General features: G+C 43.9%; 1 protein-coding gene across 2 annotated transcripts in view; it reads right to left on the bottom strand.

The window, feature by feature from the left end:
* kank1a (KN motif and ankyrin repeat domains 1a) overlaps positions 1–24,048 on the bottom strand; it is a 45,539-nt gene that overhangs the window by 15,604 nt on the left and 5,887 nt on the right. Inside the window, exon 2 of one of the 2 annotated variants that reach the window (XM_062381370.1) lies at positions 4,383–4,512. In XM_062381370.1, coding sequence (XP_062237354.1) covers positions 4,383–4,419 — 37 coding nt within the window. In that variant the 5' untranslated portion in view covers positions 4,420–4,512. Of the gene's footprint in view, positions 1–4,382; positions 4,513–6,273; positions 6,296–24,048 lie in introns of those variants that run through there. The other variant, XM_062381371.1, reaches the window with a different exon arrangement.

Below are 24,048 nucleotides of genomic sequence, written 5' to 3' on the forward strand. Positions count from 1 at the left end.
TGTGTGCTAATAAAATATTATTTGGGTCTTGGTGTTAAACCTGTGAGCAGAAATACACAAGAGGGACTTGGCTTGTTTTGCTGCTGCTCTGTAAAAGTTTAAATTTAGAGCTGACAAAAGCCTTTTAACATCCAGAGCACCCTGAGACTCAGAAGAGACGAGGCTCCTGCTGGAGAGTCGTCCACCAGTAGTTTGACTTCAGACCAGAAATCTCTTGGGTTAACTCACGGATCCATTCATTTTAGTTTTACAGAAAATCACTAAACTATAAACAAGTCTCATCACAGGTAAAACTCCATTCCTGAACCCCTCACGACAAAATGTATGCACATTATCGGCTTCTCTAAACCACAACACATGTAGTTTATAGAGTACTATTGTCGTCCAGTGTAAAACTTGACTTTAAATGATTTATCTGCAGAAATCTCACATCAAACATCTTTTATTTGCATGAGATGAGAATTATTTCATCATTTGAACTTTTTCAATCCGGTTTTCTCAGGTTTTATCCCAACATGCAGAACCATTAATCTGGTTTTGCAGCACCAGAGCCACCGGACTAGGTTTGAAGATTTGTCTTTATTTTGGACAAACAGTGAGAAACTAAATGTCTCCGTGAAGCACGTCAACACATCTCTCTTCCAACGGGACGGAGACGTTTCACAGTCGTACCGATCTCACACGTCCAAGCTGCAGAACAGAGTGAAACACTCAATCCGTGCTTTACACTGAGTGACAGTGAAGCATGATGCAAGTGGGTGGAGGGGACGGTGAATACCTGAAACACACAAAGACCCTCCTCTCGCTCGGCCCTCTTGGTATTTCCTGGCCCCGGCCTCTGAGCTGTAGGCACCTAATTACCTCACAAGAGAAGTTGAGCCAGCGTTTGGTTCAACGCCTCAAAGTGCGGCCGCTCAACCCGAGCAACAGCGAGACACATCCGCTCGTATAAAAAAAATAACAGGAAACCAAACACGACACAATAAGGAACGTTAAAGCTGCACATTCCTGCCCCAGCCAGGCAAACAGAGGCTGGACCGGGGGGAGCAGAGCTGCTCACTGGGATCTGTGGGCTTCTCCTCGAAAGTCACATGACCGTGCCAGTCGCCGCTGCCAAATTCAACAACTTAACTCTGCACATGACGATGCAGACTGGGGGGGGGGGGGGGGGGGTTCTCCTGCAAACAGAGACGCAGTTTGACCAGCTCTGCCCAGTTTGGTCCTTTTCTTTGGTCAAATGCTAGTAAACCAAAATGTGTTTGGTTTAATAAACTAGAAAAGACTTGATTGGAAGGAAATGGAAGTTAACAAACTATTTGGGTTTTACAAAAAATGTGGTTGTTTCAAACACCCTGATCTGTCACAGTGGAAAAAAACTTAGAAGTGACCGATTGGAAAGTTTTCTACAAACATGAGGTTTAATGAAAAAAGTTTAATGTTTCTTTAGAGAAAAAAAGAGCACGTCAACAATATAATTGTTAGGTTTATAGTTCTAACAATATGAAATAGACTGTAGATGCCAGTGGTAGATGATAGCTCTAGAAAAAGGGGGTTATGAACCAACGAAAGCACAGTATAAGTGACGGTGGATCTAAATTGGCCTTGAACTCATCCTTTGCGGTGTCAGTTTGTGCAGATGTGCACAGCATCGTGTTGTGTCCCCCCCCGGGCTGCAGACGCACACAGCTCAGCTCCAGACTGAACAACGAGGCTCAGTCACGCTCAGTCAAACCAGAACCACTTCAATTCATCAACCTCTGTTGTGTGAGGACAGAACCAGTCCAGAGCCGTGAGTAAAACAAACAATTACCCCGTTGAGTTCCTCCCTCCACTGGAACACACTGGTTGTGTTTATGTGAGTACAGCACGGTTTCCACCGACACCACAGGAACGTGACTGAACAGAACCACAGGGGATTTCAAACGGCAGCCGGGTTTGTCTCAGCTGCAGAAACAAAACCGCTCCAGTGGGTTTGAACAAGCTGCTGGGAGTCGAACCTGTGAGACTGGTCTGCTCCCAGTGACGTTTGAGTGCAGGTAGTGGGTCAGGTTACAACACCACTGGATCCTACACTTCCCATAATGCAACTCAACCACGTTATTCAACACCTCATATTACAGATGTTACAGTGAAGTTCCAGTGACCTCCATGTCAGTCACCCTAACCTTCGACCTCCAACATCAAACGAGTTCATCTGTGAGTACAAGTGAACGTCCGCAACAAACTTGAATAAATCCACCTCAGGCTGTTCTTGATGGTTTTGTGTTCACCAGACTGGGACGGAACCTGAAAACCTTCTGCCACCAGTCACCAGCTGGAGGAGTAAAAGAGTTTAAAAGCTTAAACAACCCTGATTCCATCATCACGTGTCATTTCCCTCAGACGTGACAAACCGCTCTCGAGTCACATCCTCTACATCAAACTGGTATTTCACAGGCTGAACAGAAAACGACATGCATTTCATACTACTCCTTACAACTGGGAGTGTACTGGCTTCGAATACCAACATCACAGATTCAGATCAATGGACGACGGCTTCATCTCAACGACCTGAACAACAACTGAACACTTTCTCCATATGGGTGAACTTCTTCCTGTGCAGCAGGTGAACACTTTGGTGAGTAAACTGCAGGGAAGCTATATTTATACTTTGAAAAAGGGAGGGGGGGGGGGGTAGCACAGTTAGTTGAGTATTCCTCTGATTTGCTATTCTCCTCACGTTCAGTAAAAAAATGTGATAATAAAAACTCCTTCCTTCCTTCCTTCCCTTCCCTTCCTTCCCTTCCTTCCCTTCCCTTCCTTCCCTTCCTTCCCTTCCTCCTTCCTTCCCTTCCTTTCCTTCCTTCCTTCCCTTCCTTCCCTCCCTCCCTCCCTCCCTCCCTCCCTCCCTCCCTCCCTCCCTCGACACTGAGAAGGTGTGGTGTCAGAGTGGGATTGCATGCCGGCGTGCAGACAGACTCTGAGGTCGGTGTGCGAGCGTCCTGCGGGTCCTGCATGCTGCAAATTCCTGGAGGGGTTTGGAAGTGAAGGAGCATCACTCTCTCCTGTTAGTCAGCCCAGGAATGTGAGCCGCCTGCAGGTGTGAGCTCAGCGCTCGACTCCTCGGCCGACAGCGTTGGCCTCACACCGTGGCGAGGACGGCTTCTCTGCGTGTGCACCGTGTGAACACACATGCAGCGGTCGCTTCTGTCCACCAGAAGCTAATGTTTGACATTCCTGCACGTGTGTGTGAGAGTCACGAGGAGAATATGAATGCAGTACAAAATAAAACATATTGGACTGTTAAAATACATCATTTTAGTATTTGAAGTGATTTCTACTATATCAAATTTGACTACAATATTCACGACTGACTTTATCTGACCTTGATTCAAGATTTTTATTGTCAAATACACAATAACATTAAGCAGTCGCTGGCAATAAAATGCTTGAGTCACAGGCTCTCCTCTAGCAATGCTCAAGTAATTACAACCCCCAAAAAATACAATAGAATAAAATAGAATATCAAAATATATATATTTACAGATATTGTGCATCATAGAGTTCTTTAAGAATCCAACATATCATCAGATACCAAACTCGTAGAAGACACTAGTAACAAACATGTCCACAAACACCAAGACAACAAGATCTGACAGCTTTCGACAATAAGGGCCGACACCAATCTTGATTGATTGGCTGTAATAAAGCATAAATGATATAGATGATATGCCTGCTCTACCCAGGCTCCACCCCTCACCTGACTGTTGTGATTGGTCAAGGTGAAATTCAAACATCGGAAAAACATGCAGATGCCATTTTCTTTAGTTCACGTTTGAAAACAGCGCTTCATGGGACCATTGATGTAAACTCACACAGACGTTGGAGAATAACTTCATCTACCTGTACAAATAAATCTACCTTTTCCTCAAATTTGATGCAAGAACAAAGAGCTTTCACTTTTCTGTGTTGTCCAGACAGAAACCGATATTATTCAGCGGCCGAGCAGCTTAATATAAAAGTCTGACATGCACCTGAAAGTGGACACCTCCTCCCACTCCACATTTAGACCCATTGTATCCCCGGCCTGCTCCGGTTTATTTAGCCTGGATGAGCACATCTCACTCCTGAGGCAGCCAGGGATCACTTGACACCTGGGGATGCCTTTACCGACAGTGAACCAGAGGGAAACCAAACAGTCACCACCTCGGTCCAACTTTCCCCAACACGTCAGTCCCACTGGTTCGAACACAGTCATGGTGATTGACACGGGGATGAAATACAAACTGACATAGAAAGAGAACGGGACTTCCTCACCTGAAATACATGCTACAGCAAATACACACAACCACAGTAAAAAAACAGGCAAAATTAAATAAAGCAACATAAAGGGGGTTTGTTACCTGGGCCACTGCCATTCACGTGCATGGTTTGAGCCATGGCTGCAGCTGCGCGCTCTCAGTCCCACAACAAGACCTACTGCGGTCATGCAACTGCCATGCATCAAGTCCAGATTACCATGCAACCTGCAAGCTGAGACAAAACACACAGAGGACACATTTACTCACACGTAACACGTCAGAGGTAAAACATGCAAGCTAGGATCTCTTTAAATCAGAGGGGCTGCAGCTCGTGGTTATTTTCCTGCTTCCTCAAATGATAAATTATTTAATCTATGAAATGTCAAAGAACTCCGGTGACATCTTAGGTTTCTGTTTAGGATCATATGGTGAAAAAAGAAGCAATTCCCAAACACCCTTAAAAAATACACTTGAAATGAGAATTCAGGCAAATTTAAAACAATTTTAATAACAAAACATTATCTGATCAAATGATACAAGCCAACGAATAAACTTAATTTCCCAGTCCAACCATAATGACAACGTGAAGCTTAAGGCCATTTGAGAATTGCTCTCCCAACAGGTGAAAGACATTTACCGAATCATAATTAATCTGGAAATGTCCTTCAGATAATTAAGCAGGTCTCCATCTCTCCAGCTTTTAGGCAGGTCTGAGCTTCACTATAAATGTTCCAGCAGCACTCTGTGTTGTTTCCCACGACGATTTTAAAGCTGTTATTTTAAAAAGGTATAGAAATCTCAATCGTGTTGGTTTAAAAAAAGTCACATTTCCCTTGAATTTGACAGAAGAACAAGACGAGTCTCCATCCGACGTGTATTTAGAGTTCCGTCAGACAACAGCCTCCCTTTGTGAAAGCTGAAGCCCACTTAATGTGAGCGAAGGCGCTGACCTCTGCTTCTTCTTTTTTTTTTTCCACAGGTGTGTTTGCATCTGACATTTATGAACATAGAGAGGTCCTGTGTGCTCGGGTCTGCTCGGGATCAATGGAAACATTATGAGCGGGAACAAAAGAGCTGTTCTGTCCGACGCGAGGGGAGAACGTGGACGGAGAGGCCACAGATCTGTGAGAAGCATCTGGGAGGGAAAGGAGACCGAGACAAGGCTCCGATAGTTTCACAAAGAATATTTGCATCCAGAAGATGTCAAGGCCACATTTACCTTTTAAAAAAAAAACACGATTACTGATCTCTGATCTGAGGCGAGTGAAATCGAGGCCCCCTTAGAGCCCTTCTCCTCCGAGGCAGTTCAAGAGCTGCTTGGAAGCCAGTGCAGAACCTCAAACCAGTTCTTTGAGTTTCGACAGCCCAGTAAGTGTCAGACTGGTTCTTGAGAGGTTTGCATGTTGACCTTTCAAGAGAAGCAGAGCCGAGTGCAGATGGATAACAGTCGTCTCATCCGATCCGGGGACCTGACGAGTCAAAGAGCCCAAATCTGAAAGGTCAATCTCTCCCTCCCTCTCTCTCTCTCTCCTGCTGCACACGTGAAGCCTTGTTTACAGAACGCACCCAAATAAAGAGGCCCAGCGAAGTCATTAAGCTGACGAGTCTAAATCCTGACCGTCCGTCATCCAGAGGAACCGTTATAGACATGACACAGAGAGGAACCGTTATAGACGTGACACAGAGAGGAGAGACACGAGGCAGCCGGCAGACACCGAGCTCCTCCAACACCCAAATACACTGCAGCCACGTTTCAATGGGACAGTGACAGAAATGAAAAGATACGGCTTCTCAAGCTGAAGATTATGAGCATCGGATCTTATTAAAGTTTAATGAATAATTACATAAGGGTAGAAGATAAAAGAAGAAGCTCAGAGAGAAGCCGGCTTTTAAAAAATCATCCAAATGCAACTTTTCAAAAATATCTTCAATCTACAAATGACCAACTCCATGCAGCAAAAAAAATAAATGAATGAAAACACATCAGACTGACCCAACATGTCCCAAGTTTCCTGTTCCATCGGCTGTCAGAGCACAAACCTGAAGGAAGGAGCCGGAAAGCCTCAGACTTAGGATGATCAGATAATTCAGACACAATATGGATTCTGTTCTTCCTCCTCATAACCATCATTCCATAAATCATTCAGTTTGATAAGAAACCAACAGATGAAGAAGTGTGCAAAACCAAAACATGACTATTTTCCATTTTGCCCATTTAAGTGTCTCCACCTTTTATTTATCCAAAGCTCACAAAGAGGGAAATATTCAAATAAAGCTGGTCCATCAAAGTATTGTTAGACTGGAATGAGAAATTCATATTTTATATTTATGGACACTCATTCGTCCAGTGAACTTTTCTGCACATCTTTGCCTATATGACCGGAAAAGTCTTGATTTTGACATCGTACAGAACCAGAAACACAGGATTTGATTACACTGGCAGCTCCATAGGGTTAAAAATTATTATGATTCATACAGTATCTGTGGTGATATATAGAATCACATGAGGGATTAAAGCATTAACTTAAAACCGTGGGAACTTCCCTGAAAGGTTTAAAGTGTGATCAACTTGCACTGAAGATCAAAAGTGGTTTGAACAGATTTTCAGGACTGAAGAAACAACCTCACTCTCCTGCTCAAGGTTTTAAAAAATACTTTTCTGAACCTTTTCTGCTTCGTTTCAACATCAGAACCATAAACAACACAGGACTGAGACACGCTGATGTTTCAACATTTCTATCAACAGCCTCTGGAGCTCTCAGCCTGTTGCATAACAGCTCTGTTAAACTGCCTGGACTCACTTGAGAGAAAACGTTTTGGAAAAGATTTAAACGTCACATGCAAGAGCTCCTGTTTTCAACTTATCACTTTCAATTTCTACACTTTTTAATCCCACACACACGTGTTTGAGGAATTGATTCCAACACATCTTGTCGCTCAGACTTCTTCTGTCCTCGGTTTACACTGAAAACATGTTGTTGTGGCGTGTGGGGGGGGGGGGGGGGGGGACGCTGCAGGTCGGAGCCTGCAGGATCTGATGCATGCACCGACAGCAGAGACACACCGACAGCTACCAGGCTACAGACATGTTTGGTTGTTGCACATTAACCTTCATCCAAACCACAGTCGAGAGGTCTTTTATTCTCACAATCAAATCACACAGCTTACCTGTAATTTTCATTCTAACTTCCTCCCACTGCACGCAGGTAGCAAACACACAACTGAGTCCACACGCCGCCCGACAACGCGCCTATACCCAGCGAGCCTCCGAGTCGGGGGGGGATAAGTTTCACGGCTAAGATTAGACGACTTCCTCAGATGACAGCCAACCGATCCGTGTCCTATAAGAGGAAGCAGGACTTTCCGGCTGTTTGGGCAGAACCGACCCCTGCACGGGGCCTCCAGGTGAAACGCATGGTGCGCTAATGTGGTTGACAACCTCCGGCCACTCTTCTGCCCCGCTGACCTTCAGGGCACGGCTGAAACGCAGCTAATGAGCTTCATGGAAAATCCGTCAGCACTCGGTTACTGATTAACCAGCGTTTCTCTTCAGTCCTCAGCAACTGGAGGCGAAGACAGAGAGTCAACGAAAAGACAAAATCACAAAGTCTTATCCGACCTGAAGTCGTGCAGCACATGAAAACCCACATTCTATTCAACCTGTAATGTTCAAAACAATATTGAAACTCATAGTTAGGAGGCTTTGAAGAGAGTTAACGTCAAACAACTGAAACCTTCGACTGCAACTAACAATTACCTTCATTATGGGTCATCTGTTGAATGTTGGATTTTGGGTTGCCTCACAAAAGGACAGATGTCTCAGATGTCACTCAGGATAACACACGGCACAACTGTCACTTAAATTCAAGCTGCAACAAGTTCCACACTCACTCGCATCAGTCCTCGAAATATGAACCACTCGAAACCCTGGATGTGCCACTTTGTCTGAATCGGTTTTATGGGTTCTTCCCTGACCCGTAATCGCTCCCTTCTACAAAAGGTTCTTGGTAATTTGTCCAATATATATTGTGTAATCTTGCTTACAAACAAACAAACCAAACAGGGGTGAAAACATAACCTCCTGGGCAGAGACAATAAAAGAACCACATAAAACATTCAGAAAACTCGACAGAAGAAATAGGCCAGTTTGAGTAAATAGGTTTTCAGCTGCTTTTTACCAGAGATGTCTATAGGAAGTGTGTTCCAGTGTTGGAGCCACAACTTCAAATACACAATCACCTTGTGTTTTGACCTGAGTGACCCGAGTTAAGAGCAGAGATGTAAACATTGACACGAGTCCTGAGCTTTTCTGGGAGGCGGATGTAAAGAGGACGGTGGTAATGTGAGTTTTTGAAGAAATAAAACCCTTTGGATTTGGAACTGGCTAAAAAGAAACAACTTCCAAAAGCCCAAACCTTCCAAGTGTGACATCCTCTACTAACTGCTTATTGACCAATGCACCACGGCAGTTTATATTTCTGCTTTCTAGTATTTCTAGGGATTCACTCAGCTCAGAAGGTCGCTGGTCTACAGTCAGTTTATCCTCACGACCTTCAAGAGCAATCCAAAGCTTTTATAAAATTGATCTTTCATTGAATCTGAACCCACACAAGATAAAGAGAACATGACTCACCTGGACGTCCTCCACGCGGAGCCGAGCAAACACTTTTATAAACTCGAGTGGGGCTCGCGAGCTCTCGGGTAGAGAAGTAAAAAGAGAAAACACAAAGCGCCACGACATCAGACGACACACAAACCAGAACAACTTGTTTGGTCTCCTCCTCAGCTGCTACACAAATATGAAACACGCACGTATGGACTCCGGTGACAGATGGAGGCGTGTGGCTGTGGTTAAAAGAAACCTGCCTATGGGATTAGTTATGATATGAGACACGTGGAAGAGGAACAAAAGCAGAAGCAAACCATCGGATGCTTTTTAAGAACTGCACAAGTTACAGGGGACGGCTAAAAAGGAGGTTAGAATTTAAACTTTCAAAACAAATAGATTCTCTTGAATGACCAGGAAATAAAAAATCCACCTTCTGGATTCTGGAGCACTTCATAGATCGTCAATAAATACAAATACACGGTCGAGCTGAAATAATTGGCTAATTGATCAATTATTTAAACAGACAGAAAATTAATTGACAGTTTTTTAACCTACAAATAACTTTAATCTGTTTCAGAGCAAAGTGTCAAAAAGTTTAGAGAAGCAAATATCTCTGGATTGTGGAAAACAACATTAACAGCATCATATTTAATTCATGGTTATTAATAACTCAAATTATGGAGGTAAAACCACTACGTGAACTAATCTGTGAGAGTGTTTGACCGATCTGAAAGATAATTGGGTAATTCTGCCAATAATTCTTCTATTAATTAATTACTGCAAAAGTACTTTATAACTTAATCCGACGTGTAACAAAGAAGTATCTGACATTTCTGTTGCTCAACTTACTCATTAATATTCAATTGTTGCAGCTCTAGTTTCTAAAATTACATAATTTGAATCTTCTTAGGTGTAAAATTGTTAAATCAATTGATTTAATGGTCCAGTAAGATCTGTCTTAATGTCTAAAAGTGCATGGAGCCGTCACTTCACCAGAACAAAGTTAGAAATGTTGATAATTCAAGTGGAAAACGTAATTTTCATATAACTGGTTTCCAAAATCATGTAACAAAGACAAAAGAGGTGAAACTGAATTAAGTTATATTCTTCTTCTGAGTCAAACTTCTGTTTACTCCAGATAAATATTCAGATTCAGGGGCCACGTGAAAAGCTTCACCTGAATGAAGAGGAGCTTAAAGTCAGAAGTGAAATTGGAGCTTGTAAATCTATTGTGTCCAACCTGCACTGACACAGACCGACACCTCCAGAGTGTCTAGACCCATTTGTTTGTGTTGTAAACTGAACAACAACACTGAAGTCCTGGTGGTGTGTTGTGCGACAGTTCACGCTTTCCACTGCAACATTTGTCAACAGGAAACAGTTTGAAAAGTTAAGTGGAGGCTTTAAAGGAAGCCAACCCGCTGGCTGAATATTCAACAGGCTTGTTTTTCCACTAATAAAAAAAAAAAAAACTGAGGTTTTCAGCTTTAATGGAGGAAAAAGGCCCGGAGACAAACTGGGATCATTTTGATTCAGAGCACCAGAAAGGGCCCAGGGACGTTTATATCAGGTTTATATACTAATGAGTTGTGCAGCAGCAGTTTTATCTCTCTGTGGATAATAGATACGAGTGTGGACAGGAGTCTTTCTGCGATATTAACCATATTATTTAGAGAATTGTCTGAATACGCAGAGTTTTTGGATCGTCTCAACCGGAATAAGGTCACATTCATAATACACATTAATCAAATTAAAACCTGTGGAGTACTCAGACCTTAGTTAAAGGTTTAAAGCACATTTTAGCTTCACATCCTTATCAGCATTTTGAAACATGCACATATGCCAGTTACCAGCTGCCTGAGGACCTGAGGACCTGAGGCCCGGGTCAGAGCAGAAACTAGATGGAAATATGACAAGGAGGTGACAAGAAAACACAAAGAAGAATTCATGTTGGGGTTTTAAAATATAAGAATATTAATGGAATAAATCAAATAGCCTCTCAACATCCTGATGGGAGCAATGTCTTCTTCAAAACAGAGTCAGTAGTCACTGTGTGTGTGTGTGAGTGTGTGTGTGTGTGTGTGGCAGAACAAGCAGTAGCTACTTGTCGTCTCAGCTCAGCATCTGGACCTTGTTAAAGAAACTCTTTGAAGCTTCGGCGGAGCAGCTTCTGTGTCGGCTGTGGAGGAGACGTGGAGCAGCCGACGTGCACGGCCGCTTGGCAGCATGCCGGCCGCGGGTTCTGACCCGGGCTCACGCTGTCCGCTGGGTTCGTTTCCCTTTGAAGCTCTGCATGGGCCCGCTGGGTTCAACTCAGGGAGAGCTCGCCTCCGAGGCTTTCAATTATCCCAGCGAGGAGGGAGAGACTCAGGAGGAATGAAAAGGATTTTGTCTTCTGCTTTATGAGTTTACAGTCGGGAGGGTGGCTGGCTCCTTGCTAAAGTCACAGGCTCACAGGAGGAAACGAAAAACGCTTCCAGCTACATCCCAGAGGATTCAAATACAAACTTCCCTTCTTCAGGAAGAGGATGACAAAGCTTTTTCTGAAGCAAGACAATAGCTCCTGCGTAGACAAAGATTACAGTTGAAGGGAATACATGAAAAGAGGAAGCACCCAGGCTAACAGCTCTAGGAGACAGTTACACATTAAACTACCACAATTACAATGTTGATATGTCTGTGTTTAAGCAAATATAATATTAACGATCTTATTTTAGAGAGTTTTCATGACAACAAGTGCAAATTAGTCCCTGGGAAAAATGCAATGTCTCTAGTGTTGCAGGGGTTTTTGCTGCACTTCTACCAAACGGAGACTTGTGGGCACAGTAACTGACAAACTATGAACACAACACCTGAAAAGCCTCCATGCAAATCACTCAAAACAACAACAACAGTACCGTTATCATTCTTTTCTCTTTCTGTCCATTTCCACCTGAATGTATCTCTCACAGGAAAAACTCACACGCTTGTTATTTCAAGGTTGGAAATGACAGAATCAGAGTTTGTGATCATAAAACTTCTGCTTTGTGGAGCACGGATTTTAAAAATGACAGAATCAGAGTTGAAGCATCTGCAAGACACATGCAGAACCAAACCTAAAGCATATGAGGCTCTTCTAGAATTTCCACTGGAGCTGAAATCTTTTTGCAAACGTGGTGGAGGCAGGATCGAAAGAATGTGAACTCCACAGTCTGAGAGTTTGTTTTTAAAAAGGGACTTCAAGGCGGGAATAAAATGCACTTGACTTACGCATCTGCCCCCAGAGCCAGGAAGCCACTTTTCAGAAAGGTGTCTTCGATTGTCGCATTTATCTTGACAGCTGCTCTTCAGAGGTTCAGTGTCACCTCGTAAGAAGACTGTCAAATACAAATAAACCAGTGTGTGTGTGTGTGTGTGTGTTCCAGGATCCACTTCCAGTCTATCCTGAGCAAAGGAAGAATTCAAAAAGCTCTAATATTAATAAAAGGAGAAAGTGATATTGAAAACAAATCAAACATCAGATCTCAGGCTGCTAAATTCCAGAGTGTATTTGGGAATGATTACCCCGAGATGATTTATTCTGCCTGTTGGATTAATATCTGTCAGATGCAATCCAGCTCTGTGCTCCACCTTTAAAATTACGACTCTGACATTCTAGATACAGAGACATGCCACAACCTGTCTCTGTCAAGTTGCAACCAGTTTGTTACTGGTTTAATCAGATTCTGTTTCCTGTTTTCACATTTCCTTTAAACACAACCTGCATGTAAAAGCTTTACTGTGCACAGACATCGTTAATCTGCTCGCTGCTGCAAACTGTCCAGAGCAGTGGTTTAGTCCAGGACACTCAAACCTAACCCTGCTGACAACACTGCCCCCTAGAGGACAAACATGATTCAGACCCACAGAGCATTAGAGGACAACAAACCTCAAACTGAACTCAATTCACTGTGAAATCACCCAAAGAACACTTACTTCATCTTTACGGCTAAATCCAGGAGGGCACTGCAGATTTTATAGATTATTTTTCTTTTATTCAGAAACCAGCTCCAAACTTATTTTATCAGGATGTGCAAAAAGCATGTTTTCCCGGGAGTGAGTAGGAACATCAGTAATTGCCGAAGAAGCCAAATCAACAGGTTCAAAACCTAGAGATAAATTATGAGGATGTAAAGGAGAGAAAAGCAGCAACGTCTCACATCTAAAAAAAAAAAAAACTGATTCACCCAAGACATTTAATAAGGGAATTATTATCATTATAATCATTCAATCCAATAATAAGTGAGTAATTAAAGGTTTACTTCAGAGGAAGAAAATGCTTAAATAAGCAAAGTTTGACTCCTGCATTTCCACGTCCACCTTTTTGCACCTTCAAAGAAGTTTCCATCTCACCCTGTGATTCCTGCAGCGTCTCTCACCGACAGAGAGTTGATGTCTGAGCCGGTTCCCAAACAGCAGCCGAGTCGGAGATGCACAGAAACACTCGTCCCGTTGGGTCTCGTCCCTCTGGCCTCGCTCCACCATCCGGGACAATCCTGCTCTACGCCTGGACGGGCCGTCACCCCCTCTCTCTCTTTGTCCTCCCTCTCTCCCTGAATCAGACTGTCATCCTCCCTTCACACCTCCCTCGCTCTCTCTCTCCCCCCCCCCACATGCATGCCCTGCTCTATTCAGCCTGCACTTGACCAACGACAGGCTGGAGCCACGTATTTGTTTAGCTCTTGAGTGGAGTCATGAGAGTGGAGAGGAGCCTCGGGCTGGTGAATACCACACAACGCCCGGTGAAGGGAACCCTCTGGATGAGGCACCGCACGAACCAGACAGAGAGCGAGTCGACAGTGTGTCAAGTCCAACAAAACTCCCATGGTTCATCCTCCTACATACTGGCAGCATTTTCAACATGTTCACACCCAAGGAGATTTGGGTGTGAACATGTTGTTAATATTCTTATATAAGACAAATCAAGTCCAGTATCTGTATCTAGGACCTCATAACAGTCCAGCTTTTATGATTGCTGCACCGCTAACACCATATTTAACTTTTACTTTTAAACATTTTAATTTTAGTGCCACGGCTGCAGCAGTCCACAAATTAATCAACTAGTTTAATGGATAATAAACTTACCAGCAACTTTTCTGATGGTTTCTGTCAAGCACATACTGCAATATAGATGAAGTTCATTGTATAATTACGAATTATTGAAAAAAGACAAATTTTGCAAACGAAATAAACTGATGAGATTAGTTTTTGTTGCAGCCCTAATCTCATTTTGATGGAGTGATAAGAGTAAATAAAACAGGAGAGACTTGTTCTTTGGTTTATTTCCTTCATCACATTCTCAAAACCCAGCTTTGCTTCAAACGGCCTGTGTCTGCACACTGTAGCTCCGGAGACACTCCCCGAGCTTTCACTCCCGCTGTCAGCTCGCTCAAAGAGGCATTGTGGGAGAAATTCCCCGTCTTAAGTGCTCCCATGTTTGCTTTTGTGGCGAGTGAGCCCACGCTGCTGACCTCTGGGAGACGGACCAATGAGCTCGGCCTCCTTGTCCTCCGCTGCCCTTCTCCCTCTGACAGCGGCCGGACAAAGAAGAACAAGCTAATTAAACTCATCACAGCCCGGAGGAGGGAGGAGCAGCTCTTCCACTGAACTGAGCCTGTTAAGAGAAGCAGCTTTGAAAAGAAACTACAGACTTGTGAGGAAAAGTTACGTGATTGACAGGTAGGTGTCAGTACGGGCAACATCCTGCTGGTGGAGCAGATCACTTCTCCAGGATCAGATCTGGAGGCTCTTAATTAGACTTTTATCTTCAGAGCACCACAAACACTCGAGCTGTTGGACCAGCGATGGTGCTAATGAGTCACGCTAGACTGGAATACAGCCAGGAGGTGATGGGGGGGATCCCACTGATGTATGGGTCCCATAATGATCACGTGAGGGGAGAGGACACTGGGTTAACTGGGGGGACAAGGCTACAAATACTCATGAGTCTGTTTCCATCTGTACTACATTGTTTTCAGAGTATTTTCATAGTGTTTCTGCTTCAAGAAAATCAAATATTTAAAGATTTAAAAAATAAGATATAGAATCTCAACCATTTAACGCTCTTTTCAAAACAAATTTATATATAATGCATCTGAATGGAGCTCTTCTTCAAGCACACATCCTCCACATACTAACGGTGCAGACATCGGGGGGGGGGGGGGCACTTCAGGGTTCAGTGTCTTGCCCAAGGACACTTCAGCACACAGACTGGAGGAGCGTGGGATTTTAACTGCAAATCTTCTAAAATCGGTGGACAACCGCCGCTCCCCACCAGAGGTCAAGGACACAGATTAGGATTGAGGCCAAAAACATGTTGGGCCATCCCTAGTGTGTGTGTGTGTTTGTGTGTGTGTATCCCTGTGTGTGTGTGTGTGTGTGTGTGTGTGTATCCCTGTGTGTGTGTCTTGACTCTGTTTTTGTTCCACTGTAGGAACTTTTGAAAGATCACTCAGGTTAAGATGATGTTTGCAACATGAGATGAAAGAAAAAGTTTGAGATAAAGACGAGACTGTTTTCAAGGTCTAATGAAACCAACCTTCACCTCCTACACACACTCACTTCTTTACTTTCATTTTTCTCTTTTCAGACTGTTTGAACACTCTTATCAAACTGACCTATTGTTTATAATGGTGAGCAGTGGCCTTCTCCCTCCACATCTCATTTTCAAAGCAGAACCAGGACATGTCTTTAGAGCGTTCAGTTTCAAAATCAACCAGCACTCCCTCCAGAGCCATGTTTTCCTCTCCAGGGGGCTGCAGTCCCAGCTGTGCCATGGTTCAGGTCCTGGGAACTAAAAGGTCGGTCGAGCATCACCGGAGAGCGGGAGAGACGCCTGCCGGCTTCAGGGCCCGCTCGACCACAAGACGAGAGAAAGCTCCGGTAGATGAGATGCTTTCAAACCAAACCTGAACTATTTAAATCAGTTTGAAGTCAGATTGATCAGATTCTGTAGATCGGTGTGCAAACAGAGGGCAGCCACTGACTGTGGGACCAACAGGTGACTGATCAGCTTGTGTTCCTCAGTCTCAGATTCCTGTCCGGCTTCACATTTTAAAATCAGAAACCAAATTCCTGCCTAGTTCATAACTGAGCCTCTCACACAAAGACCAGCAGGTGAACGTCCTGGTGCTGCTCTCTGAAGCAAACAGGCTTTTATACTTTCATTATTATGCAATTACTTCATGCTACTGCATTAGTCATGTGGTGTTTTCTGTGATAAGAACAAAAAGAACAGTGATGCACATGTCCATCTGTTGAGCAGCTCGTCCCCAGCTGGCCCCGACGCCCGGGCCGTCTTTTGTGATCCCCGTGTCCCTTCAGCTGGACTCATTGTTTATCATGTGGTGACATCAGTGATTAACTGGCTCCAGCGTGGTTTCTCATCAGGGGATCTCAAGCGTGCTAATCTGAGGGACCCTCGCCGTTAACCCTCGCTCCGGCGCCGGGACGCCTCGTGATGATAACGCACCTAAACATCAGCTATCAGTTTATTTAAGAGCAAACAGACGCTGGCTGAAAGTCACCTTCATCCACACAGATCACAGCCGAAGAGAATTCACCAGCAAACTGAGTAAACTCCACGAGGCCCAGTGAGGAGGAGGAGGAGGAAGAGGAGGAGGACGCTCTGAAAACGCTCCATCTATTCCTCATTAATTCACATTTTTACCTCTTTTCATTGAGACGGACCAGAGGAGTTTTTTTTCCAAAGGCCGATCCTGAAAAGAGAAGAACTTAAGGATGGACTCCAGCTTTTTGAAAGAAAGGAACAGAGACAAGAGAGAGAGAGGGAGGGAGAGAGAGGGAGAGGACTAATCCTATTAGGGTGGCAGCTAAATGATTTGTTCCACTGGGAGAAGGGGAGATAAAAAGGTGCGTATGGGGAAGGAAGGAAGGCCCCGGGCCCCGGGCGTCCACACGCCACTTTACTCCCAAATTTGAAAAAAATAAATCAGATTTGTTTTGGGGAATTTGGGGAAGCGACAAGGAAACGGGAAGAAAAGAGATCGTGCAAGTGGATCAGGGGGCAAAACAGTGACCGCATCCGAGAGCCACGGTTTTAAATAAACGTTTTTATAAACAAGCCAAAGGAATCTGCAACTTTTAATATCTATTTCTATTCGATCTCATTGGGTTTAAATGTCCAGTCCACACAGAAAGACCCGATATCCAGTCACACGTGGAAAAACCAGAACCACCGACTCGAACGGTCTGTGAGAGGTGTGTTCTTCATCACTGACAGGCTACTGACACTTGAGCTGTGTCCATTCTCCAAGAACGCCACCACGGAGACACCCTGTCTTCGTACAGTGACACCCCCCCCCCCCCACACACACACACACCCCAACGGCTTCAGGAAGTAGTAAAAACAGCAAATGGGGGCGTTTGATCCAAGAGAGAGAAGAGACAGGGGAAGTACTTGATTTAACAGATAAGGTAAATAAATGATCAGCTCGATAATCTCAAAGAGTTAATGGAGTTCTCTTTTTTCTTATCCCCAATAAAAAAAAAAAAAATGTATGTCTACACACTGTCTAATTTTTATAGAGAATTCAAAATAAAACATCATATGTAAAAGAAATCTTGTAACGTCAGCCTGACTCTTCTAAAACCATATCAAACAAATGCCAAATATATTCTGGTTTTAGAACATTATGAAATTAATATTTTTTTGTTTTGACTCTTTATGGCAGGATGTCACATCGGGTTCTGGGAAAAATATAAAAATTTAGTTTTTTAGGAAACTTAATAGACTGAGTAAATTCAAATATATTGACAAATTAAACAATAATAAAGCAACTTTATTTGGTTTTGTTTCTTCTGTTCTACTGATATGAATGAGATAGAATTAGACAAACAAAATACACAAAGTAAGAAATCCGTCTGTTCCATGTCTGAGAAGATAAAAGGTTTGAATTCCCAGCCGTGGTCGTGCAGAGGAAGCTGTAATAACTGTGGGACTAACCAATGACTTCCGTGTCATCCTTTTCATTATCTTGGCCTCGGCTCGCGGTCACGGGGTCATAGGCTATGAAAACAGTAGCATGCCTCATAGGTATAATGCAACACATTGTATTATGTTGGCAGTGCAGGGGTGAGGGGGTGAGGGGGCGAGGGGGTGAGGAAGGGTTTGGGGGAGGGGCTGTCTTCCCAGTGGGAGTCATCCTGGTCAACAATGGCAGTTACATTCCACTGGAAACACTGTGGCATTATGGCTGCCCTCCGTGTGCCGGGAGGATCCCCACTTCCACCAAAACAAAGGGATTAACTCCCGCGGTATTCTGGGAATTTTCCACGTCACTTTTTTGGGGAGGGGGGGGGGGACCAGAAAAACAACAACTCGTGCAGTGTTGTGAAAATTATTCATAATATGTCGCGCTTTGTTTGACAGACATGTTTTTTTTTCCTCAGCTCTGAACGCAGAAAAACATTTCTGGTCTGCCAGGTTCCCACAGATCGGTGAGGAACATGACATATGCTGACAGATCTGACAGTATTTAAATCTTATTTGATCTGATATTGGTATTTTAATTACCTTAACTGGAGAAGTTATGTTTTTATCATTACAGCAGGTTTTGTCAGCACGATTACGCAAAAAATCCTTGGCCGGATTACAATGAAAGGATGTCGTATGGGTGAGGGAAGAACCCATCAAATTAAAAAGTTTTCTGAGAATACTGCAAGTCAAGTACTTGGGGCTACTGATACATAGACTTAAAAAATAAGAAGTGGTACTTGTATTTGTGGCGTGTACTCCTAAATTCATCATTTTATTTGTTGGATTTAGACATCTGCATTCACACATCCTTTAATCAGCAATTTGCCACAGTCCTTTGAGACTCACTCCTGATCTCCTCACGAGCTAAATGAAATGTATATAGTGAGAAATGTTGACCTGACTCGTTACCCCTGCTCCACTGTTATTATTATTATAATTATTATTATTATTATTATTTCAGCACAAGGGAAGGAACAATCAGCATTTGCTGTCGGGGAGGTTTTGGTGGCAGATGTCCTTGAATATGCATATGAACAGGATGGAGGCGGAGGAGGAGATGGGGGGGGGGGGGGGGGGGGTAACCTGCCACAGAAACATGTCATCACCATGTCTGTTTGGTTCTTTTAGCTAAATGTTATACAAATAAACTTACTCTGCAGGTTTTTTATGTTTTGACCAGAGACACCGACTAAAGCGTTTTGTAAACATGAGCGTGTAATATAATAATATAATAAAGTAAACTCCAGTTTGCAGAGGTCACAGTTATGAGACAATAGAGTCTCACTTTGCCGTTTGTGTAATTAACATGAAACGCTGTCGTTGTGTTCGTTTGACTGAAAAGGAACAATCTCTGATTTGAATAAACAGAAGAGGGACTCACAGCTTCCTGTGGACCTGGTGTGGTGATAACGTATCTCAGTGCTACACAAACATCTTTACATGCCCTCAAGGAAAAGGAATACAAACCATTTACACTTTTACTGTGGACAACTGATGCGAGCCTATTGGGAGCAAGCTAGTCGGACTGGGATTGGACAAATTCTAAATGATATTTGTGTGAGGTACCGCTCGGACACAACTGGTTTTATGAGGAGTTCTGTCTGATTATGAAACTGTGACAGGACAAATGGGAGGAAGGCAGGTCACCAGCAGCCTCCATCTCCCAGTCGGTCAGGATAGATCAGGGAACCAGTGGCCCAGCGCTGCCATGGAGACCTGCCCCTCACTCTGTGGAAACTGTAACTTGATCCACGGCCATCGTCCCGCCGACTTCACCGCCGTGCTACAGGCAAAGAGTCGAGTCACACGGTCAGACACTGACGCTCAACCGAAGCCTTCATCACCACGAAGCTGCAAACACCACACATCTACCCGATCGTCTGTGAGCCCACGGCCCACACACTGTTTGTCTGTAATTAACGTGGCCTGTTGAGTTGCGTTCTCTCCTAATGTAAATGCAGCCTCATATTAAAAACAGTGCCCATGTGCCGCGCTGACAGCAGGGGCCCGTGTGCACCGAGGCTTCGGCCCCCGGCAGATAAGATCAGTGGTGCCACCAGGGAGTCAATCTCCACTGTAAACAAAGCCCCGCTGAGCGCGAGAGGAAATCATTTACTGCTGCAGTTTAACAGTTTACCGAGAAACGCCTGAACTTCTCAGGCACGAGGCTGCAGATGGTTTTAACTGGAACTTTGCTTCAGAGTTTAGCACCAGGCCCGAGTTTTATTTACCTGTTTGAGTTCTGTACTGGTTTGTCACACACCGGTGGGAATTTGAATTAAGTTAGGGGGAAAGTTCTCCCAACAGGTGAAGTGTCATGCCATGATCATTTTGGAATGGGTCACAATGTGGAGCTGAGATTCAGGCACTGAGGAAGTTTGTCTCCATGTCAGAGCCAACACAATTTCCAGTTTAAATCAATTTCAATGATTAATTACATGTCGTTGTCAAACCCTAGGGGATCACCGACCCTCTGATTAGTGGACAACCCTCTTTACCTCCTGAGCCACAGCCGGGCAAACCTTCTATTCTGTAAAATAGCAGTTGTCATACTGGTGCATACTGGCAAACAACCCCTGATGCCAATCCGTCTGTGAAGGGCTCATATCTGCAAATATCATGAAGACAACACATAAATCGTTCTGAATGTCATCACTATCATCCGTCTCAACTTGTGCGTTTCAGTAACACACAACTTGTTTGGAAAGTGGAAAGTGACACACGGTTGTAAGCAGCAAAAATAAAAAATCTATCGAACCCAGTGTTTTTAAACGGGAAACATTTACACTGATATCAACTGAATCCAAACCAAACTGCCAGCTGCCATGTCCGCAGTCAGAAGGTGGAGGCTCAGTCGGCCCTGAGGTCAGAGTGACTGGCTCTTCACTAGGAATGTGTCGGGCAGCAGCTGTAGACACAACAGACCCCCCCCCCCCCCCCCCCCCACAGACAAAACCTTAAACCAGACCCTCGTCCTAGTTCACACTATCGACCATCTCACAGATCTGAAATCTATTGCTCTCACTCGGTTTCTTTCCCCACGAACAAAACACCAACAATCACATCAACAACAGCCGTTTGGTGAAGCTTCAGTATTTGTAAGATGACACAGTAGCAGAAACATTATAGTTTCATCATTTCCACATATTATAACCAACTGTATAATAGAACAAGAAATGCAACATGCATATCAATAAACTGGATTTGGGTCTGTGTTTAGGATCATATTCAGGATGAGGCGGACATACGTGGAACATGACATAATAAGTTTTCATATCCTAGTTTACATAATTTGTACAGTATCCAGGTTTCTTATGATCAGCATGTTTAGGAACCTGAACAGTGATAACATGTCACGGTCTCCTGGTGGAGGTCGGTACCCACATCAACTCCCCAGGGGATTCAAACCTGATAAACAAGGTCCCGATATATTTCAGTCATAAAAAACAACATATAATACAATTCTGAGAGAACTACTTCTGTAATTTGTACAAAGAAACCCTCTATTCTAGTCAACTGTTAAAATATTAATGTGTTTATTACATGCTATTTATTAAACATGACCAACAAGTCCTATTTTGGTGCAGAGGACTAACATTTTTAATTGATTCACCAGGTTTTGTGCTCTTGGTATTTGCAGTTATCTTTAACATAGAGATACTAGTTAAACGCAGCAGTTATCGGCTCTATGAATAAAAAAAAAAAAAGTGTTGGCATCAGCAGGTTAAAAAGTTATGGATCTAACCAACTCAAAAACATCATTTTCACTCACCTTCCTCGTTCTGCAAAAGTAACTTTGCGACTGCATTTCCCTCAGCTGCGACTGACAGAGAGCTCCCAGTGCCACCAGAGAGAAAACATCCCAGATAGAGAAGTGGGATTAGCATGGAGACGTCACCCGGCGGTGTCTCACATGGCCGGGCACGAGCCAATCGCAACACAGCTGCTCAGACACCACACACACACACTGTAACCTGACAATACCAGCCAGCGAGGGAGCCTGCAACATGAGCAGGCTGGTGACCAGTGGGCTGAGGGTGTGGGCTTCTCCCAGCAGTCAACAGAAGCATCCAGGAGATGAACTCAGCCGCTCTGGAGACTTTGGGGCCAACGCTGCTCTAGGCAAGGTTTTTAATGCGGTGCACCTTTCCCCTCGTTAAAGCAAGACTACGCCCAAAATGTATTATTTCAGATTGTCTGTGCAGGAGTGGTTCACGATGAGGAGCCACAGTGCGATACACAAGCTCCACCAACTGCAAGTCAGACTCAGCTGTCAATCACACGCACAAAGGGTCTTTATAACAATAATGTAAAGCAAAGACTATACGTAAAGAAATCCTCCCACTATCCAAAAAACAAAGCCAAACCACCCAGAGTGTGTGTACCCACATCTCGGGTCAGGCTCAGCTGTCAATCATGACATTTCACTTTGTTTACAGAGCATCAAATTAATAATTAAAACCAAATTAAGTAGAAGAAAAAAAGCCCCTGAACATACAAGAGTTTTAAGAATGGACCTAGAAAGAGAAAATCACCTTTGCAAACATTTTATGAAACATGTACTTTGAATTTGTTGTTTGGTCGGTGTGCCATCCACTAACAAGGAGGAGGCAGGGGTAATAATTTGGTTTCTTATTTCTAGATATATTTAAGACATATTCTGTGTTGTAAATATTAATTAAAGTGACAGAAATGCAAATGTTTTCACAAAAATACGACTGTGCATTAGCAGAATGGGGTATTTGTGGTAACAAGGCTTGTACCGCTCGAGGGCAGCTAGCGCTCCAGATACGGGTTCAGTTCTGTTTGAATCGACTCAAACCACCTTCTTGTGAAACACTAACTTGACAAGCAAAGTCTGTGCATGCCTACATAGCTGAGGGATTATCACAGGATCCCTTTAGCCCCGACTTCACTTTGCACCTGCATTGTCTTGCTTAGTGTACAAGAAGCAGGCGGGGTTCTTCTCTCCTCCCCCCGGTTCAGCCGACCCGCCTCTCACCAGTGGAGATGAGTGGGATAATGACGAGCTGAGGGAGCTTCTACAAACAGACACTTCCTCCTGACGCACGCGGACCTGGAGGTTTGGAATGTGAAAGTTCTCAATGTTTTGTCGATCTCTATCGTTTCTGCTGCTTGAAGATGGAGAGACACAAGCGCCAGGACTTACAGGAGCCTCACATGACCCAGTCACAACAAAGGCACGACTGGTTTAATCCGAATGCCTCGGATGATACTGGACACCATGGGGCCAGGCAGGAAGTCCCACCAGCACCTGATGCAGCTGGTTCACAATCTGCATTATGGAGGCTTTTGTGGTTTCTGCCGAATTCAATCAGAGAGGGAAAAACCACTTAAAAGAATCCTGACTAGAAAAGTGGAGTTAATGGTCACGACACAAACTCCATATGGACAGTCAGTGGTTCCCATTAATTATCTAGACTCTGGCACTCTACCATGTTCTAATTCCTCTTGTCACATTTTCATAATTGTAATATTGTAGTATAGCTGTTTGCAGCCCGATTTGAGATGTGCACTCTATCATCCATAAAGTTGTATCCATGCGGACAGACCTCATAGCCTCAGCTGCAGATGTGCACGCGATGCAGTTCCTCCTGCTGTGTTGTGCATGTGTGAAAGGCAGACTGTGGGTAAACCAGGGAGTCATCTCAACGTCTCTTACCTGTAGGTCACATCTGAAGACAGCTGTGGATAGAAGGAATTCTGTTGGAAACACTGAAGTCAACAGCTGAGTGCATGTGGGAGCTGTGTGCATTTGAGTTTGAACACTTTCCCTTCACTGTAGCTCTGCCTGGAAGCAAAATCCACAAAAACCATCATCAGCAGCTTCTTCTTTTCTGAATGTGATCGTAAATAAAAATCTGCTTTTCCCTCAAAGCGTGGGTTAGGCACTGAGGGATAATTGGAGTTCGCTGCCTCACCACATTCTGTTTTTTCTGGTATTCTTCCCATCGTGGTTAAAAATCAAAACAATCATTTTCAGCAAGCCAAGTCAGGCACGGTGCTGTTACTCCAGGGTTGGTTTTTGATTAATTTACAGGATCAACACCTCCACTGCAGCAGAGACAAGAAAAACCCAGAGCACGAAGGTCGATGTTGAGCTGGTTTATCTGTACATCTCA

The sequence above is a fragment of the Platichthys flesus genome, chromosome 3 (assembly GCF_949316205.1).
Source record: "Platichthys flesus chromosome 3, fPlaFle2.1, whole genome shotgun sequence".
NCBI lineage: Eukaryota > Metazoa > Chordata > Actinopteri > Pleuronectiformes > Pleuronectidae > Platichthys > Platichthys flesus.